At 39.0% G+C, this 15,557-nt stretch overlaps 1 protein-coding gene across 2 annotated transcripts in view; it reads left to right on the top strand.

The window, feature by feature from the left end:
* xrn1 (5'-3' exoribonuclease 1) overlaps positions 1 to 15,557 on the top strand; it is a 102,818-nt gene that overhangs the window by 49,821 nt on the left and 37,440 nt on the right. For both annotated transcript variants that reach the window (XM_052018968.1, XM_052018967.1), the window contains exons 24-32: positions 2,521 to 2,636; positions 3,570 to 3,716; positions 5,542 to 5,631; positions 6,191 to 6,326; positions 8,260 to 8,316; positions 9,684 to 9,816; positions 11,223 to 11,292; positions 11,588 to 11,807; positions 14,193 to 14,324. In XM_052018968.1, the coding sequence (XP_051874928.1) occupies positions 2,521 to 2,636; positions 3,570 to 3,716; positions 5,542 to 5,631; positions 6,191 to 6,326; positions 8,260 to 8,316; positions 9,684 to 9,816; positions 11,223 to 11,292; positions 11,588 to 11,807; positions 14,193 to 14,324 (1,101 nt within the window). The remainder of the gene's footprint in view (positions 1 to 2,520; positions 2,637 to 3,569; positions 3,717 to 5,541; positions 5,632 to 6,190; positions 6,327 to 8,259; positions 8,317 to 9,683; positions 9,817 to 11,222; positions 11,293 to 11,587; positions 11,808 to 14,192; positions 14,325 to 15,557) is intronic.

Here is a 15,557-nt window from a genome sequence, read left to right as displayed (position 1 = left end):
GGTAAAGGTAGGTCCGATTAAAGACAAAGGTGGGAGAATGTGCCTGGAGGCGGCGGAAGTGGGAGAAGTTCTCAATGAATTCTTCTCTTCGGTATTCACCGAGGAGAGGGGTCTTGATGATGCGGAAGGTAGTGCTGGTAAGGGTAATGTTCTCGAGGTTGTAGATATCAAGAGAGAGGATGTGTTGAAGTTGTTAAATAATATTAAGACAGATAAATCTCCAGGGCCTGACTGGATTTTCCCCAGGCTGCTTCGAGAGGCGAGGGAGGAGATTGTTGAACCACTGGTAAGGATCTTTGAGTCCTCGTTGTCCACGGGGATGGTGCCGGAGGATTGGAGGGTGGCGAATGTTGTCCCCTTGTTCAAAAAAGGTAGTAGGGATAGTCCAGGGAATTAGAGACCGGTGAGTCTCACGTCTGTGGTGGGTAAGCTGTTAGAAAGGATTCTAAGGGATAGGATCTATGAACACCTAGAGAATCATGGACTGATTAGGGACAGCCAGCATGGCTTTGTGAAGGGAAGATCTTGCCTCACAAGCCTGATAGCATTCTTTGAGGAGGTGACGAGGAAGATTGATGAGGGTAGTGCGGTGGATGTGGTCTATATGGATTTTAGTAAGGCGTTTGATAAGGTTCCTCATGGTAGGCTTCTTCAGAAGGTCAGAGGCCAAGGGATCCAGGGAAGCTTGGCTGTGTGGAATAGGAATTGGCTTGCCTGTAGAAAGCAGAGGGTTGTGGTGGAAGGAGTGCCCTCGGATTGGAGGGCAGTGACTAGTGGTGTCCCGCAGGGATCGGTTCTGGGACCTCTACTTTTTGTGATATTTATAGATGACTTAGATGAGGGGGTGGAAGGCTGGGTTGGTAAGTTTGAGGACGACACTAAGATCGGCGGTGTTGTGGATAGTGTGGAGGACTGTCGGAGCTTACAGAGGGATATTGATAGGATGCAGAGCTGGGCTGACAAGTGGCAGATGGAATTCAATCCGGAGAAGTGTGAGGTGGTACACTTTGGAAGGACAAACTCCAGGGCAGAGTACAGGGTAAATAGCAAGGTACTTGGCAGTGTGGAGGAGCAGAGGGATCTGGGGGTTCATATTTATAGTTCACTGAAAGTTGCCTCACAGGTGGATTGAGCAGTTAAGAAGGCCAATGGGATGTTAGCTTTCATAAATCGTGGGATTGAGTTTAAGAGCCGCGAAGTGATGATGCAGCTTTACAAAACTCTAGTTAGACCACACTTGGAGTACTGTGTTCAATTCTGGTTGCCTCATTATAGGAAGGATGTGGAGGCGTTGGAGAGGGTGCAGAGGAGATTTACTGGGATGCTGCCTGGATTAGAGCGTATGGAATATGAGGAGATGCTTAAGGTGCTAGGGCTTTATTCACTGGAAAGGAGGAGGATGAGAGGAGACATGATAGAAGTATATAAAATATTGAGAGGAATAGATAGAGTAGACAGTCAGCGCCTCCTTCCCAGGGCACCAATGCTCAAGACGAGAGGGCATGGCTTTAAGGTTATGGGTGGGAGGTTCAGGGGAGATGTCAGGGGGAGGTTTTTCATCCAGAGAGTGGTTGGTGCATGTAATGCACTGCTTGGGGTGGTGGTGGAGGCAGATACATTGAACAGGTTCAAGAGTTTGTTGGATAGGCCCATATGGAGGAATGTGAGATAGAGGGATATGCGGGAGGAAAGGGTTAGATAGTGTGAGGGTGGTTTGATGGACGGCACAACATGGTGGGCCGAAGGGCCTGTTTTGTGTTGTATGGTTCAATGGGTCTATGGTTTACCTAGGCAGCAAGAAGTGTAGACAGAGTCCATAGATGGGAGGCTGGTTTCCTTGATGTGCTGAGCCGTGTCCACAACTCTCTGCAGTTTCTTGCAGAGTGCAATAATCTCTTTCAATCTGTAAAATAACCCATTGACAGTCAAACCTCTCCCTGGTACGGTAAGGGCCCAAGCATCAATCCCCATGGTACATCCCCACTCACAGGCTTCCAGTCACAAAAACAGACTTAATATTACCTACGGCTTGCAACTATACCCAGTTTCATTTTCTGAGGAGTTGACAATGGAATTAACATGCTGCATTCATCAATAAACTTCTGACATAATGAAAAACAGGTCATTGATGAAGTAGCTGAAGATGGTTAGGCCAAGGACACTGCCCTGTGGAACTCCTCAAGGGTATTTAGGAATAGTCAATAAATTCTAGCAATGCTAGCAGCACCAACATACTTGAAGTGAATAATAAGAAGTAACCTTTGTGCATCTGTTTCCTATCCTCTTGCTTTGTCTGTGATAGATTCTCCCGATTAGTGTAGAGCCAAGAAAATTTGTTCCATTAAACAGAGCCAGACTGGCCTTGATCTGTCCTCCAATCATTTCTTTGATTTATCCTACCTATTCTTTTGATCGACACTTGTTATTTCAAAACTATAGGTAATGGGACATAGAACTTACTTTATTTTGAATCAGCAGTATTTGTTTTAGGCAGTTACTGATTTTATGTAATTGTTTCAGAAATATTCTACAAAATATAACCCTGGCTATGTCGTGGCCAGCCGCCTTGGAGTTACTGGGTATCTTGTGTCAAGGTTAACAGGCAGTTTGTTTATTGGGAGAGGATCAAAGGAAAAGTAAGCATCCCTTTATTGATATTTCCTATGTGTTTACTTCTGTTTTGAGTTCCTTCTGTTGCCACAAAGATGTTTCAATTCTCTTTGATACAGAGAAAATATTAATAATGTTGCCTTATGGAGGGAATATGGATAAATAATCATAGGCTATTGTTTTACCCAATGCATTTCTAAACAGCTTGTATGCCATGAATCTCCTTGATAAGGATTGGTTAGGTGCGGTGCTAACTTGAGAAAATTACCAGATCTCTGAGGTCTTGGCTTTGAAATGCAGATCAACAAAATTGATGCTTTAGTGTGCTCACCCAAGCTCCATCGGTATGGGAGCAATCAGGCCATAGTCTTCATTAGTGCTTGCACCAATTGGAGTTCCAATTTAAATGGTAAGCTCACTTGATAAGTTCCCATGTTTAAATATTGGAAGGAACACATCAAGGTAGAAATATCATTATCTGAACTATCATAAAATTCTTCATTTTTTTTGTTTCCCAAGCCTTAATTTTGGAATGTAAAGGAATTACAAAGCACATGTTTGAAATCAGCTTCATGGCATTGAATTCTTCGTTAAGCTATTCATTCACCCATGAGATCTGTTGTACCTCAAGTGACAACCTAAGATTTTCTGAGCATTGGGGGTGGGGGGCGAACAGGCAAGAGTTTAGTGCATTAATACACTGCATGTGCAGAAATACTGAAGTTGCTATCAGTTTTATAGGTGGTCGGTGGTGAATACTGCTGCCATTACTATCACATAGCCATTGATACTGGAAAAAATGTGCAGCAGGGTTTTGTTTCTCTACACCAAGAATTGTAAATGGAAGAAATCCAACCGGATTTATAAACATGTATTGCCAAGAAAATTTTAAGGGAGCCTTTTAGGAACAATTGTTGTATATAATCAGTAATTTATTATCTTAAATTTCATTTTGGCAGCCCTCTTGGAGAACAGAAAATAAATGTGGGGTTGAATCTGAAGTTTAATAAGAAGAATGAAGAAGTGCCAGGTTACACGAAGAAAGTTGGGAATGAGTGGCTATACTCTTCTGCTGTTGAACTGATTCTGAGTGACTATCTCGAGAGGTAAAGGATTATCTTATTGTGTACATAATTCCACTTATCCTCAGCAAAATATTTTTTTTGCAATTGAAGATGGAATTTTGGGTATCTGATCACTTCTAGCCCTGTGATGTCAGTATTGGTTTATTATTGTCACTTGTACAGAGGTACAATGGAAAAACTTGTCTTGCATGCTGTTCGTACAGATCAATTCATTGCACAGTGCATTGAGCTACTAAGGGTAAAAACAATAACAGAATACCGAGTAAAGTGTCACAGCTACAGGGAAGTGCATTACAGGTAGACAAGGTGCAAGGTAGATTGTGAGGTCAAGAGTCAATCTTATCGTATAAGGGAACCATTCAATAGTCTTATCACAGTGGGATAGAAGCTGTCCTTGAGCCTGGTGGTATGTGCCCTCAAGCTCCTGTATCTTCTGCCTGATGGGAGAAGAGAGAATGACCTGGGTGGACAGTGGAGTCTTTGATTATGCTGGCTGCTTCACCAAGGCGGCGAGAGGTACAGACAGAGTCCATGGAGGGGAGGTTGGTTTCCACGATGTGCTGGGCTGTGTCCACGACCCTCTGCAGTTTCTTGTGGTTCTAGGCAGAGCAGTTGCCATACCAAGCCGTGATGTATCCAGATAGGATGCTTTCTGTGGTGCATCAATAAAAGTTGGTTAGAGTCAAAGGGGACATGCCAAATTTCTTTAGCCTCCTGAGGAAGTAGAGGCACTGGTGAGCTTTCTTGGCTATGTTATCTACGTGTTTGGACCAGGACAGGCTATTGGTGATGTTCACTCTAAGGAACTTGAAGCTTTCAACCCTCTTGACCTCAGCACCATTGATGTAGACAGGTGCATGTACACTGCTCCCTTTCCTGAAGTCAATGACCAGCTGTTTTGTTTTGCTGACATTGAGGAAAAGGTTGTTGTCATGACACTATGTCACTAAGCTCTCTCTCTTCTTCCTGTACTCTGACTCATCATTATTTGCGATACGGCCCACTACAGTGATATCTGAAGTCATCCCTTTCAGGATTGCTAAATTAAGTTGAAGTTTGGATTCAGTTCTGGAGTACTCCGTACACTGGAATATTTGGTTTAAAATACTAAACTTGTATATCCATGACTGATTTTTTTTTAAATATTGGTAGGATTAAGTTAACAAATCCTCTTTATGGGTCAACTGAATGATACTCAGTTAAACCTTAGTGCATAAACCTTTCATTCCCAAATATTTTTTTGAACATTACACTTGGGAAACAGTGAATATCAAAGATCCCATGGTGGCACTGAAAGGAGAGCATGGAGATTTCTAGTATCCTGTTGAATTTTTTTCCCTTAACTAAATTCACACAAAGGAATTTTCTGATCATTATCTCATATTTGTTTGTGGAATTTTGCTTTGAACAATTTGGCTGTCATTTTTATTTGTCAGTTCTCTTTGAAACATAAGATCGATTACTGTTAAATATTAAAGGAACAAAAGATGAAATTAGATTTTTTTTAATCACCAAGTTATTAACTAAAATGTCTCTGTTCTGTAAATCCTCTACACTTAGAATGTTTTACTGCAACTGGTTATTGATGCTCAGATTCTGATGGGATTTCAAATGGAAATGGTTATTTTGAAAGTATAAAGAACGGAAGTTGAACAGTAAATTTACAACAGATAACTCTTAACTGAATAGTCAAGACCAAAGATTCATAAAGAAAGTTGTGCCCTTTCTTGTTATTTCTAGTGTTTCTTTCATCTGTCATTTTCTGGTAATTATTTTGAATACATTAAACTGGTAATAGCAAATAATATTAATTAACCCAAACGTAAACACAAATTTTCATTTTTAGGTTCCCTGAACTGATATGCCACATTGCTAAAAACAGCCAAGAGGATCTGTACTATGAGGATGACATTTGGTCTGGAGAGGATGTTAATGGGTGAGATTAATGTACTTGATGCTGTACTAACCCTTCTGATTCAGCTACAGTTTTATAACCACTTGAATAAACTGATTGGTGATAAGGTTGGCTCCATACCAATAGGAGTAGATCATTTGTCCCTCAAGCCTGCTCTGTGCAATGAGCTCCATTGTCCCTTATGCCCAAAAACCTTGGGTTTTGAAGAATCTATCATTCTCTCATTTAAAATTAGCAATTGACCTAGCATCAGAATTCTGAACTTGTAACACCATTTGCTTGTAACATTGTTTTCTACCTTAAAACCGGAAAGCTCCATCCCCTTGGTTCAACCTATACATCAAAGCTCTCTTCACTATTGGTTGCTGGATAGTGTTCAGGTAAGGGTATTTGGGCTGCCTTTATGTAACAGAAAAGTTTCCCACCTTGTGTTGAATATAAATATTCATTGTAAGTTTATCTAAAATCATGTTAACCCAGCATTGATCTTCAGTGAACTGTGTATTCCTAGTCAGTCTTTTGCACTGTACATTATAATAATTAAGCTGCAGCTTTTAAAAATTGTTCCAACTTTTAACAGTCCTGAAAAGGTCCAGGAAATTGGAGCCTGGTTGAAGACACATCCTGTCAGTAGTTTGTCAAGAGCATCTTGTGACTTGAACTTATTGGATGCAGCAGTCATTGAAAAGATTGAAGAGGAGGTAGAAAGCTGCAAGGTATTTCCTGTTTAAGTTTCTAAATAACTAGATTTAAAAAATCCCTTTTTAGTTTTAATTCCTTCACTCCATCCTTTCTTCCATATTGAAATAAGTTTCCTTGTGGTGAGTCTGTTTGATTCAAATTCTACGTTGTCAGTGGTTGCCTGCTACCTTCCAGTACATCTTAGTAGCAACTCTTAATGTGTGAATGTTGACAGGCTACTGAGCTCTGTGCTGTTTACATCTTATCTTTGCGTATGTGCATTCCACTGGGTCACTAAGTAGTGATCAAGAAGGAGGTATGAATGATTTTAAGTTCTTTTTCCCCTTCCAGTTGTTGAACTCCTTGCACCATTTCAGTATCCACAAGGCTTGTCCATTGGTTTTGGGGAAAATCCAATCAGTGCTTCTGTATTTTTCCTGTTTCCACCCCCACCCCTCCCATCAGGCTCAATAACTTTGATTTTGTGTGTGGTAATTCCTTGATTTTTGAATGTTCAATTTATGAATTTTTGCTGTAATGCCATTGACTCTCTTGGGGTATTTGTCTTCTATTTACAAAGCTATTTTTCACTTTGAATAGCATGCCCCTCACCTTGCACTGAAATATGCCATGATGCATTTTGCTGTGATGACTTTAACATAGTAAGATGTCAAAGAGCATTAACAGAAAATCTGACATTCAGCAACATAAGGAGCTAATTCATAGAGATACGTTTAAAGAAACAGTTATAATTAGGGTGCTCATGAGGCCAAATATGGAAGGGCTAAAGATGGAAAGCAGTGAAGTCTTAAAGGGATTTGAGAATATTAGAATTGATACATTGCTTAACTTGGGAGCCAGGACAGGGCTGCAAACATAATAGTATGGGTGAGTGGAGTTAGGATAAGGGCAGCAGATTTCTGAATAGGCCAAGATTACAAAGGGTGGAAAGTGAGAGACTGGTTCAGGTGTGTGTTAGAATTGATAAGTTTAGAGGTCACAATGATAGCTTCAGCAGCAGGTAAGTCGGGGTAGGCACAGATTCAGGCAACTTTTACAGAGGCAGAAATAGGTGGTGGTGTAAATACATGGCCAGTAGCTCATCTCAGTCGTCAGCTGTGATAGCAAAACTGAAAGTCTGGTTCACCTTCAGGGAGTTACCATAGAGAGGGATGGAGCTGGTAGTTAACGAACAGCTTGTCATGGATGTGGCTTTGGTCTTCTCAATATTTGGGTGATAGAAAATTCTTTTTGTTTAATATTAGATGCTGAACCAACTGTTTAACAATTCTAAAACAATAGATGGGTTGAGGAAAGTAGTGGATGCAAGATGAAGCACCAACTTTCAGATGGAAATTAAGCCTAAGGTTTCTGATGATGTCACTGAAGGCAGTATGTAGATGAGGGGACCAAGGATAGATCCTCCAGGAACACTAGAAATGGTGCATTAAAGGGAAGAGAACTAATGACTGGTGGATGTGACTGAATAGATAAGAACGGATGCTCCTGCAGATAAAGATTCTTCTACTTGCAAACTAATGGTTAATCACAATGGAGACAGCAAACTCATTACCAGTTAAGTCTGCTTCTGATGCTCTCAAGGCAGGTGCTTTGGTGCCTAGAGCACATAATAAATGTCCCAGATGACATGGGTACATTCACAGGCAGATGCAGATAATTTCCTGGGGAGAACTTTTCTGCTGTCTCATACCACTGCCTCAGCTCACTGCTGCATCTTTTAGATATAATTATTCTCTGCAATCCTATTATTAAAATGAGTATTTGATAACCTCTTCCAATTTTGCAACCAAAGGTAATATTTCTGTTTCGTTTTCATTGTTGGATTTAATGTGACACTTGGATACTTTGAACATAAAGCATAGTTCATAGTTTAATATTTTAAGAGGAACAATGTTGTCCATTTGGTGAAGGTGTTAAGTTTAATATCAATGTTGTCATTATTCTTAGCAAAGAAGAAGTAACAAGAAAGTAAGAGTGACTGTGAAGCCACATCTGTTGTACAGGGTAAGTTCAATTATTCTGTTTAATCAATGTAATATAACTCTGAAATCAAAAGATTTGAGGGAGATTTTCCATTTGATAAGTATAGCACCAGTAACCAAAAATCTATGTGTTAGTTCATAGTTGTGCTACTGGACAGTATAGGATCTTGAAATCAAAATCCAGACTTTACTACTATTTGTTTACTTTGCTAATTGAGAGAGAGAGTTTTTGTCTGCTATTATAAATAATGTATGTAAATTACATATCTGGAGCACATGTACAGAACAAAGAAAATCATTCCTCTCATTGGGTAAAATTTTGCTACCCATCTGAAAGATGAAATATCTGTCTGATGCCAGGAATAAATATGAACATTATTTTCTTGCACCTCAACCTGGTGGGTACGGCCACAGTTTTACTCTCATTGGAAAATTTTCTGATTTTGCAGTCTGTGCTGTATACTAGGGTAAGTGTGGATATACAGCCAAGTGTCCTCTTAAAATTAAGAGAAACAAAATTATATAAAAACCCAATGTGCTGGAAACATTCAGCAGGTCAGGCATCACTGTGGATTAAGAAACAGGGTTAACATTTCAGAGCATCTTCTGATTGATATTCTGTAAAGTCTAATGCCATGAAGTATGGATGGTACAACAGAACTCATTTAATATTTCATTCCATCTAAACTCAATCATCCCAAATTTGGTAAGGTGCTGAGTGGAGGCAAGAACACAAATTAGAGGATCTGTTGCTTTGGGTTATTGGCAGCACAGCCTTGTGACTACTATTTTGAATATTGACAGTGGCCTTTTCTTTGATTTGCATTGTCTTCTCATTCTGGAAGGAGCAGCTATATAACAGGAAATAGAAACAGAGAGCAGAATACTGTATGCCCCTCTTCATCTACTGCTTCCCCCATTATCTTCATTTTTGTATCCCTTTATGTCTTTTTTTCTTCCTCACTCAGAATGCAGCTAACTGTGGATAAGTTCAGAGATTGTGCTATTTCATCCAATTCTGAGTGAAGGAAAGGTGTATCGAGGTGGGCCTAGTCCAGTCTATACAATGCTTCCAAACAGAAGAACTCTGCAACATGTAACTGGCTTGAAGCTTTATTGCTTTCTTTTCATGGGGGAGTGAAAGAACTCTGATTCTCTGCATGGGCAACAGCCTATTGTAAGTGAGGGGATGATGGGAAGAGCCCAACACTAGAAGGAACACTATGCCAGACTAGACTTTTTGACCTGTTAGATTTTTGGAGATCTGGAACTTTGGTGCATTCGTAAATAAAATAAACTGCTTTTCCTTTTATCAATTAAACTGCATTTTAAATACCTGAGTATTTTCAAGGTTTTTTTTTCTTTCTAAGTTTTTATTTCCCTACACAGCCTCTGGAGCAGCAACATGGTATAGTCCCAGACAAAGATGCAGAGTACCTTTTATTTGATCGTGTTGTGAATGTGAGGGAGGACTTCTCTGTTCCTGTTGGTCTTCGAGGAACTATCATAGGAATGAAAGGAGGTGAAGTTTTAAAGAGTATGATATTTAGAGAAGGTTAAGTGCCGTGAATTCGGATAGGGAGAACTCAGATTTTAACCTTTATAATTAAACACTTCTTGTAGACTTTTAAACTGTCTGTCCCACTTGGTTGCAGTCTTTACACATTGTTTTTGCTAAGGCCAGAGACAGTCTTGCTTCACTCTGGCGTGCTTTTTATGGGAGTCCTGTGTCTCCCTCAATGGTTGGGATCAAATAAAGTTCTAAGACCATTCCTCAGTGGCTCTATTTTATGGAGACTGTCTATTGTTTCAAATAATTTCCGTGTGTGTTTAATTTTGAGGGTTTCCCTATTTTCAAGCTTTTAAAGTTTGTAGTTAGTAAGTGGCTTTTGCAAGGTCTTTGGAGTTTCTGTTTGGCTGAGCTGTGTACAGATTCCATTTGACCCAGCAATTGGGATCTTCATATTTACATATTTATTTGTCTTAGTTTTTAATGTATTATTATTTTGTAGTTTACTTTGTTCTTACTTCTTAGATTCATCTGCTTTTGTTTTTGGTGTTCTTGGCCTGAAGATATCATGCCTGATTAAGTGTGTATTGCTGCTGTAATAGTAGTAACCAAATTAATTGAAAACCTTTTTGAAGCATTTTTAACATGGTTCTCAAAATATCTCATTATTCTATGCATTCCTCCCTATTTCTCCGTTATAATTTGCCATAATGAATTGCTGTTCTCATCATCTATCCCCACCTGTTGCCAACATTATTTAAATTTCTCATGCTCCTACGTAATGCCTTGGTGGAAATGTTGCTTTCCTGTACCTTTCGCAAACTTACCCTTCAAATTCTCCTTCAAGCTCACTTTGCCTGAACACACACTTTCCTGTTTTCATTCATGTAAATTAATGTGTTGATGGTGACACAGTTAGGCACCACGTTTAATCACTAAAGTAAAATGAATTTGGAAGAATGATTTTCTTCTCCAGACTCATTATAATGATGCAATAATGTTCACTTAAAATCCCACTTGGTTGAGAATCTCACATCATATTACCTGTCATTCATTTTTAGGCAGTATCTTCACTAAATCAGTTTTAAATTCAGCAAAATAAATAATGGGAATGGTAAGAATGTTGATATTCAAAGTTTAACTCAACCAGTCTTTTAAAACAAAATTTTTGATTCATCAACCTTCCCATCACTTCCCACCATTGCCACAACCTTTTTTTGTGCATTGCTCAGGTTATCTGGACTTCTGGAAGCATTGTCTTGAACAATTTACATTTGCAATAGACCTTATTTGGATTGGAGCCATAAACTATATGGTTTTCTGATTAGTGAAAGTGGAAATAAAGTGGTATTTTGCTGTTGTTGAGGAAATTCTGCTTTTCTTGTCAATAAAATTTTGTACTTGTCTTCTTTGTATAGCTGAGCGAGAATCTGATGAATTTTATGAAGTGTTATTTGATGAAGAATTTCCAAGTGGACTTAGTATAAGGTTTGTGTATATTTAGAGGGTTGGTATTTTCTTTGAATTTACTTAATTCACTGTTCAAATCAATTAGAGCCACATTTGTGTTTTCATTGATAGGCTTTGCTAACTAAATGATTTGTCCTTTAACTAAAGTAAAAATAAGATTGATTGTGCTGTATGGAAACATAATTTAGTCTGAGTTAGTTTATTTTTATGGGATTTGGGTAAGGCTAGCATTAATGCATTTACTTCCTTAGACTATGAGTACTGAAAAAAAAAATGGAGTTTTGACACCTAATAATGCTACAATTGCCTTCAGATGCTCTCCGGGCCGAGGTTATAGACTTCCAAAGTGTGCCTTAATCAACCTCAGTCATGGTAATCGCTTGGAGTTCGGAAACCAGAAAGCAGCAACATTATTAAAACCACAGCCAGCACCAGTACCTCAACATCCTATGTATCCTTCTTCACAGTCTGCTCAGAAAGTATCAACAGGGGGTTTGAACCACTCCCCTCGGTCCCTATTTGTACCCACACAGGTATAGTTATGTAATTTAATTAACTGTATAAACGAAAACTAATATTGGAAATCTGAAAAATAGAAAATGTCAACAGGAAACAATAAGCCAGCTGGAATCCAGGGAGAGGATAGATGAGTTAATATCGCAAATGCTGTTTTACCTACTTGAGCATTTCCTGCTTCCGCCTTTTTTAAATTATTTGAACTGATTTTATGGATCTTCTGTGTCTGCTGGTCTTGCAGGCGTACCATCTTCCTGCAAGAAAAAAGCTAAGTGTTGGGGAACTTTTCACAGACTAGTGAAAGTCTAGTTTGATCCTAATGCATACACATTCCATGTGAATTAACAGAAGAGGGGAAGGTCATTTGGACTAACAGTTCAATGCCAGTTCCTAACCTTTACTGCTTAAACTTTTTCCCTCACCCTCTAAAATATATTTATGCTGTTGTCCAAGTGATAGAAGTGATTTCCATATGCTGATCATTCTCTGGGCAAAGTAGTTCCTCTTGAGTTTCATACTGGGTACATTAGAAACTGTCTTCTGTAACGACCCCTACTTCTGGTCATCTTCAAAAATGGAAGTATCTTTTCTATAAGTTCGGTGTTAAACTCGTAAATAATATTTTTTTCCTGATATATCTGCTCATTTTCAGTTCTGATATTATCTTCGTGATTTTTTTTGACATATATCTGCAATGATTCCATATCCTTTCCATCACATGAGATAAGATTTGTGCTCAGTACTCTCAATGATGGTTTATCAAGGTTTTTTTATGTTTGCATCCCTGATTTTTCAATACCATACCTTTAGGAAATAAATTAATATGTTGCTGCTTTAATAATGTGAGAATCTGTACCTTTGCTTATCTGTCCTGTTTAGACTCTTATTTTTTTCAAGGAATGTGCATGTCCACTCCCTATCAAAATGTGTGTCCTGAAATTCATTGTATAAGTGCATGCCCAATCTCCACAATAAGTTGTACAGTCTTTGACTCATCAAATTAATTGAGAAAATACAAATCTATTACTGAAAGCCAATGAGACTGGGGCGAATCTATTATTACCTTGTATTGAAGATTGGTAAAGAACAAAAAACAGGATAGGAATAGATTAATCACTTTTAGATCGGCAGGCACTAATGAGTGGGGTATTGCAAGGATCATTGATTGAGGCTTTCTATTAATTTATAACAATGATTTGAACAAGGAGATTGCATGTAATGAACCTATGATTTCTGATGATGCAAAGTTAGATGGGAAGATAAATAAAGAGGATGCAAGGAAAGACGGTCAGATTTAAGTGCAAGGGCAAGAACATGCCAGGTGAAATATATTGTGGAGATTAAGGAATTTTTCCACTTAGGTTGTAAAAATGGAAAAGCAGAATTTATTTTACGTGGTGGGAGACCGGGAGTTGTTTGTATTCACTGGGACTGAGGTATCCTTGTATTTGTATCACAACTAACATGAGGGTAAAATTAAGCAAAAATGATATTTTAGCCTGAATTATAAAGGGGTTGCAGTATAAGCGTGATATAATCCTGCATTTGTAGGGTCATGGTAAAGCCCCACTTGGAGTGTTGTGTATTGTTTTGGTTTCCTTATCAGAACTCTCATTTGTTTCTTTTTAGAGTGGATGCAGTGAAAGTTGCCTCTGTTGATTTAAGGATGAAAACACCTGAAGATTGAGTAGAGTAGGCCGATACTCTCCGGAGTTTAGACAATTTAGATGTGATCTCAATGAAATGTATAATATTCATAACGGGGCTTGATGGGATGGATGCTAAGAAAATGCTTTCTTAGTATCTTAGGAAGTCTCTAGCAACGTGTTCATGTGTCTCAGAATACGAGATCAGCCATTTAGGAACAAAGCTATGAGTTTCTCCACTTTAGAAATGTGTACATTAGGCAATTGTGGATACTAAGTGGTTGAGTTTATTTATTTCTGGTTCTAAGGGATATGGGTATATGGCAAGATGATGGATGAGTTAGAAGATAAGCTGTATTCTGACTGAATAGCAAGTGGTCACAAGTGTCTGAATGCCCTACTTGTGCTCCAATTTGTTGTGTTCTAATGTGAATGGGTGTTTTAAGAGTACATCCACAAAGGTATTTAAATGTTCCGGTATGGCAGTAATACTCCAGTTTACTAACATAGTCGGCTCTTGAATTTCTTAGATCCAGCATTATTCCAGCATGATGTGAGATATTAATTGTGTCTCCCTCAAACCCATTTTCTGCCTGGTGTTCTGAAATGCTTTGAGATTAAATGGACTAGGCTGATGTTCTCTGGATCATAATGGGTCTGGTTCACTTTAGAATCTATACAGCACTGTAACTTTGTGTCAAAGACATTGATGTGCCAACAAAAATCACATTTTTGTCTGTACATTTTAACATTTAGCAACTGAATGGAAGACAACCATATCTCAGGGCAGAAAATCAGAGCAATCAAATCAACCATCAGAAAGCAAATGGACCATCTAGCTTTCAAAGAAATGATGATCATGAACACAAGGGAGCATCTGCTAAAGCGGTAGGAAGGATGTTCACTGATTAAAATGTATTTAATTATACGTGAATATCTTTATAAATATAGTAAATATTATGTTCCTATTGTATCTCTTCCTTTCCTGCATACATTAAAAAAACAAAATTTTGAACTGCTTTCTTCCTCTGGTTTGTATAGTAACATCAAACAACAGGTTGCCCATCCAAATTCAATTATAACATGAAGAATCTGGTCTTTATTGAGATATAATATTCAGGATAATCACAGTTGTCCTACAATTCATGTTGTGCAGAATTTTAACTAACTTTTTACTTGATCATTGAATTCCAAGCATACCATCAGTAAAACGTAATGAAACAAAGACACATTATGTGGTAACAGAATGGTGAACATGAACCCAGTAAACTACACCAGAACCCTTCAAATCTCCATAGATTGTTTTATTGCCAGGGTTATTGCCCACATCAGCCTTTTCCAAGTACAGTATTACTTATGTTCTGCATTTTTCTCAGAGGGATAATAGAAATTGTTGTTATGTATAGTGTGAAGGCCTCCATTGTTAGATATATTGATGCATTGTTGTGTACACTGTCAGCTTGGTTATCCCTCAGGGTACATTCACAAGATATAGTGCTGACAGTGCTAAAAGGGACTATTATAACATTATATGTGGGGAGAACTGTTACTGGCAGTGCAGATGTGCTGGGAACCTGGCGTAAAGCCCAATGTCATTCTCACTGTTGCATACTGGTGTGCCAGGAACCTGACACAAATCCTGCCCTCTGTTGGTCCTCCTACAGCATGAATTCTTGATGGATTGGTTTGCTGAGGCTGCCTGTGACGACTGGCGTTAGACTGGCTAGGCCAAGCAGTGCAGCCATTCAGTGCTGAGGTATGGGGCTGAGATGAGCGTCCTGGCCAGCACAGTCAGAGTGGGCCATTGCTTTGGGGCTGGCAGTAGCCACCCCATGTGTTGACAGACCACCCAGATCCTACGGTATTTCTTAATGCCTCTTCTTGGATGTGATTAAAGGTGCTAACTGCCCTTCTCTTTGTTTGGCTACACAGCTCTCCCCAGCATGGAGATTTCAGTGATGAGCTCAATGACCAATGACCCCCATTGAACTTGAAAACATTGAGAAATCTTCGAGCTAGGGAGATAACATCCCCCATCACTTTGAATAGGAGGTGATGAAAGAGACTGTAGGATCTGGGTGGTCTGTCAACACATGGACCACCCACCGCCAGTTCCAGCAA

This window comes from Pristis pectinata, chromosome 6, assembly GCF_009764475.1.
Source record: "Pristis pectinata isolate sPriPec2 chromosome 6, sPriPec2.1.pri, whole genome shotgun sequence".
Taxonomy (NCBI): Eukaryota; Metazoa; Chordata; class Chondrichthyes; order Rhinopristiformes; family Pristidae; genus Pristis; species Pristis pectinata.
The sequence above is the reverse complement of the archived record's forward strand: the minus strand, read 5'-3'. Positions and strand labels throughout refer to the sequence as shown.